Raw genomic sequence first — 4,002 nt, 5'->3', positions numbered from 1 at the left:
TCTCGGCAGAATGATCAGGAAAGCTGTGCACGTTGTGGTGCATTTACAAAGACAGTGAGATGGACATTTGTTTTTTGTTTAGCTCATGCATTGCTTGCATATCTTTTTTGGTGATTGATCTTTATCTGTGGTTTCGATGCTATGAGTGTTCATTCACATTAGCTCTGTTTCTTTTAACATCACTAGCAAAAGGGCCCGTGCGTTGCACCAGGAGAACGAAATCACATGCCCCTAACCCAATAAGAATCAATCTTAGAAATAGTCATGTAATAAGAGTCAATCGGTTACACCCACCACAACTTCTGATCATGGCGTCTTAAACATGGTGGTACACTTAATTCAGAAGCCGCAACAACTACCAAGAAGGCAACCATCTCGTATGAGGTCTTCCACTGTGTTACAGGTGCCAAATTGTCTAAAAGGTTGCCACCTCACCACCAATGCCAAATGAAAAAGTTATTACACCGGCTTCACATCATATGGCACCGCCCAGTCTGAAAGAAGGAACCCAGGTTTAGATAAAACGCTATATAAAATCATCACTTGAGCATCTCAAGCGAGTTCTTCGTCCGCCGAAAATTCCCTTTGTTCTCCAAATCAATTCTTTCTGTGGCTGAAACCACCACCCCATCATATTTTTATGTTTAGTTTAGCACACATAGTTTAGTAGCACAACATAGAGAAAAGCACAAATGTATTTAGAACTGAAAGTAAATATAAGAAGCATGACCATATTGTTGGAGATTATTAATCCAAGTCATATAGAAAATAGAAGTGTTGAAGCAGTCTGTACACAAAGTTGCAAACCCATCCGGATGAAGTAGTCTATAAGTTAGTTACAGATTGTAACGAGCTGACGTTAAAACTGAAACCAGAGCAGACACACAATTTCTCTCTCAAAAGAAAAAAAATATGATTATTACAGCCGACTACATGAATTTATAAAAAGAGAAGTGAAAAAAAAATCAAGTTACAGGTGAATAAATTACAACTACAGATTTAATAGTACCTGCACTGCGTGTAAGGTCAAATTAATTCAATTGATACTAACATCATCATTTCTTATGAAAATGTCTAACACTAATAGCCCGAAAGCTGAAAAATTCTTTGCAGATTGTTTTATTTTTTGGAGCTTATACATGTATGGGTGGGTGCCTCAGTTCAGGATTTAACTAAGTAAACATCTTAATGTTGAAACTTTTGGTGAAATCTTATCACAAAGAGGAATACTTATGCAAATTTCATCAGTGTAAAGTGCCTTACTGCTGGCCTTTCCGCTATGATTGCAAGAATCAATTTGCCACCAAAAAGAAAACCCCACAGACATATGTATTTAGACGATGCTGATGTGCACTGTACAATGGTAGAATAAAAATCATCTCAAAATTAGGTTCAACAATACATTAATTAGGTTTCTTTTTAGGAGCAATTACCTACTCACGTCCATGTTCACAGTAGTGGAAAAAAGGAATATAATTTCTACTAAAGCAAACTACTATGCTTCCTGTACTAACCTTGGGCATTGCTCGAATGTTTTAGTGTTTGCTTGTGTCATTCTTAGTTGCAAAATGCAACCAAAAGTGCAGTATTTAGAAGCAACGGGCGTAACTTGCAACAAAATAACTATTTGTATAGTAAATGGCCTAGTTCACTAATCAGGTAGAAACTGTTCAGGCAGGTTGTCCTTGAAGTTCTCCATGTCGTGAGCATAACTTCACTGGCTGAAAAAACTGATGATACACTTAAAATTAACAACCAACACTATGCTAGTATAAAAAGACAGTAAGTCTATCTGTTTCACACCAATGTTTCTTCCAACGAAGGATCACCCCATTGCTATACCAAACTGAGGCTCTTTCTCTTTGCTATACAGAATAACGAAAAGGGCTGTACGCCCCGCTTTATAAATAAAGCATCACACCACACAATCTTCCAAGGATGCTATACAGAATAAAGCATTACCTTACGAACAATTTCAGAGGAGGACACTGACCAACAAATATTGCAGTTAAAAATTTCAAGTTGTGATCTCTGGCGCTCCTCGGCTTGGTTGTGATGGTTGTGGAGCACAGCCAGATCCTAGTCCTCCTTGGAAACCTGAAATATGCAGATGTTAGAAAGCTTATAATTTGTATATGATGATTTTAAGAGAAGGGGAAAAGAGTATTAAGAATAGATTCATACTTTTGGCAGTTAGCCATTACAGGCTGGAATATATCTATTTCTGTATGTGCAAACTATCATAAATCAATAATAGTATTATCGTTTGGCTATTCCATGGAACAATTTCTCTGAACATTCTTGCTTCAAAGTTGTCAGAAATTCTAGCTATGACAAAGACATGTATCTCACAAATAACCAAAAATAAAAAGGCATATCAAGACAGGAAGATGTTTGTTTGACCAAATAGTTACCACTCTCTGAACCATATTGCCAAAAATTAGCAGGAACATGGTCGTGAACTCATCCCCAGTGATCTCTCTTTAAACCAAACACTCCCTGACATATGGTCCTCCCACTCACCTTCCTGCGGTCCTGCCACTGAAGAAAACAATCTAGATGCAGAACGTCGCGAGAGGTGGGGAATAGCAGGGGCTTGCGAGGGAACCACTCCAAATCGGGCTTGTACACCTTGAATGCGGAGCATCCATGGTTGCTCCTGTAAACGAAGGACGGCGGTGAGATGAGAAGAGCTCAGAGAGAGAGAGAGAGAGAGAGGAAAAAGGAGCACGGGGGGAAGGGGAGAGACACAGGAGACCTGGGCAGCTCCGGCGCGACGGCGGGCGCTGTCCTCCCGCGGCCACGCAGCAGTGGTCGTCGGAAACAGCAAGGACTTCGCGCCCCCGCACGGGATCCCTCCGTCTCCCGCGCCCGTCCGCCATCGCCCGGCTCCGGCGAGCTCTGGCCTAGGTCGCCGCACCGCTCTTCCTTTGTCCCTTCTTCTCTCCCTCGCCTCCTTGTCTCCTCGTCGTGGTGGGCGGCGCGCCCTCGAGCCGGCCGGCGCGGGCCCGGAGCGCGGCGACCTGGGCCTCGTCATCGGCGAACCGCGTGCGGGGGGCTCGGACGGCGCGAGGAGTAGGGCGCGGCGGAGAGGAGGCAGGCATGCCGGGGTGCGGGGAGGACGGCGGCACGGCTCGGCGGAGGATGGCGTGGAGGAGGATGCCGGCCGGCGGCGGCGAGGCGGCGGATCCAGACGGGGGTGGGAGACGCGGTCAATCGACTCGGGGGTGGGTTTTTTTTCCTGGTCTAGCGCGACATACAAATTGTTTTTCCAACTTATTTATTGGACTGCGGGTTCAATTACCAAAAACCACAGAGACCTTTGTGTAAAAACACCGCGACGGTGTCTTAATTAAATATTTAGAATTATATTTGTAGCAATGTAAATATAAGTTCCACTTCGGATAATTCATGTGGAGTTGGCACAAACCCAAAAGGCCAAAAAAATAGTTTCAAGTTTCTTCAAACCCAATTGATTTTCAAATTCTTTTCTTAGGCAAGATTTTATAATTCTTAAACACCGCTCTCTCTTCCCTCGGGGCTGCTTGTTGATTCCCAGTTGGCTTTGTTGATATTTCAACTAACTTGGGAAAGTATATAAACTAAGACAACTCAACCTAACAGAACGAGGTGGGATTATTCAACACCCAAGCTAACTTTATCTAATTATTAAAAGCATGCATGTATCGATTGGAATTAACCTTGCTTCGTTCGGCACGAGGGCCAGGGTAATTGGGCCTATCTCCGTACTCTCACTCCATCAGGCTACGTTTGGCTGGGTGGGCTAGAATATTTGGCCAGCTTTCGAACCAAGATTATTAAGGGCTAACCCAGTTTTATATTGCAACTTGGGTGCCAGCTCAATTGGTTGTTGTTGTAGCGTAAGAACGGAAGGTTGTAAGTTCGAATCTCAGGACAAAATTACTTTTTGCTATTATAGAATAGATGACGGGTTAATTAACAGAATTATTTTTCGCAGGTATATATATATATATATATATA

The 4,002-nt window shown here is 42.9% G+C and overlaps 1 protein-coding gene across 1 annotated transcript; it reads right to left on the bottom strand.

The window, feature by feature from the left end:
• Window positions 1–232: 232 nt before the first annotated feature.
• On the bottom strand, window positions 233–3,237 carry LOC123146210 (uncharacterized). Its single transcript, XM_044565819.1, has 3 exons — window positions 2,759–3,237; window positions 2,524–2,659; window positions 233–2,097 (listed from the first exon to the last, which is right to left on the bottom strand). The coding sequence occupies exons 1-3, from the start codon at window positions 3,035–3,037 to the stop codon at window positions 2,018–2,020; spliced, it is 495 nt and encodes a 164-aa protein (XP_044421754.1). The 5' UTR covers window positions 3,038–3,237; the 3' UTR covers window positions 233–2,017.
• Between the last annotated feature and the right edge of the window lie 765 nt (window positions 3,238–4,002).

This window comes from Triticum aestivum, chromosome 6D (assembly GCF_018294505.1).
Source record: "Triticum aestivum cultivar Chinese Spring chromosome 6D, IWGSC CS RefSeq v2.1, whole genome shotgun sequence".
NCBI classification, from domain to species: Eukaryota; Viridiplantae; Streptophyta; class Magnoliopsida; order Poales; family Poaceae; genus Triticum; species Triticum aestivum.
The sequence above is the reverse complement of the archived record's forward strand: the minus strand, read 5'-3'. Positions and strand labels throughout refer to the sequence as shown.